Source organism: Dermatophagoides farinae, unplaced genomic scaffold (assembly GCF_024713945.1).
Source record: "Dermatophagoides farinae isolate YC_2012a unplaced genomic scaffold, ASM2471394v1 contig2, whole genome shotgun sequence".
NCBI classification, from domain to species: Eukaryota; Metazoa; Arthropoda; class Arachnida; order Sarcoptiformes; family Pyroglyphidae; genus Dermatophagoides; species Dermatophagoides farinae.
Genome location: NW_027461517.1, coordinates 250905 through 252089, shown reverse-complemented (window position 1 = coordinate 252089; position 1185 = coordinate 250905). Strand labels below are relative to the sequence as shown.

The 1185-nt window shown below is 34.5% G+C and overlaps 1 protein-coding gene across 1 annotated transcript; it reads left to right on the top strand.

Moving 5' to 3' along the window:
* Positions 1-230: 230 nt before the first annotated feature.
* LOC142597967 (polyubiquitin-B) lies at positions 231-965 on the top strand. Its single transcript, XM_075734965.1, has one exon. The coding sequence runs from the start codon at positions 276-278 to the stop codon at positions 963-965; it is 690 nt and encodes a 229-aa protein (XP_075591080.1). The 5' UTR covers positions 231-275.
* The last annotated feature ends 220 nt before the right edge of the window (positions 966-1185 follow it).

Below are 1185 nucleotides of genomic sequence, written 5' to 3'. Positions count from 1 at the left end.
TTATTTAATATTGATCAGATTCCAATTTACACATGGTTAATTTGAATATAAAGCAAATCCAAGTCTTGGCAAATGATGAATGCGTATTTGCGGCGGATTTTGACGCAGACTGCCAGGTAAAGGACGTTATAAATAGTATCAAAAAGGAAAAAAAAAAGGATTGTAAATTTAGTTTAACATTCAATAATATGAGAATAGCTGAAAGCTGCATGCTGAAGCATGTGTCTGATAAAAACGATATTTCGCTGCACCTTCGATATTTACTGGTAGGAGGTATGCAGATATTTGTAAAAACATTAACAGGAAAAAATATTTCGCTTGAAGTAGAACCCACTGACACAATTGAAAATGTGAAAACGAAAATTCAGGACAAGGAAGGAATTCCGCCTGATCAACAACGATTAATTTTTGCTGGAAAACAATTAGAAGATTCTAGAACTTTGTCAGATTACAATATCCAGAAAGAATCGACGTTACACTTAGTGCTACGGCTTAGAGGAGGTATACAAATTTTTGTAAAGACCTTAACAGGAAAAAATATATCTTTGGAAGTCGAACCCAACGACACTATTGAGAGTGTAAAGATGAAAATTCAGGACAAAGAAGGGATTCCGCCAGACCAACAGCGATTAATTTTTGCTGGAAAACAGTTAGAAGATTCTAGAACTTTGTCAGACTACAATATCCAGAAAGAATCCACATTACACTTAGTGCTTCGACTTAGAGGTGGTATGCAAATTTTTGTAAAAACTTTGACAGGAAAAAATATTTCTCTCGAAGTAGAGCCAAACGATACCATTGAAAGCGTGAAAACGAAAATTCATGATAAAGAAGGGATTCCGCCTGATCAACAGCGATTAATTTTTGCTGGAAAGCAACTTGACGATTCGCGGACATTGTCAGATTACAACATTCAAAAGGAATCAACTTTGCATCTGGTGTTGCGGTTGAGAGGAGGATTTTAATTATTCCAATAAAAGATAAATTCAGCAGTTCTAATTTGCAATTAACGTGGCGATTTACATAAAAGACACAGGTTATACTGATGCATATGCGTTTGATGATGTGCAGCCGTCTTAAACTTTTGAAAAAAGTTTGGTAGTAGCAAACTAGCAAATTAAACCTTTACATGCTAATATTTCACAAAGTACGCAATTTAATTATTGCTAAAAAATTTTACCGATC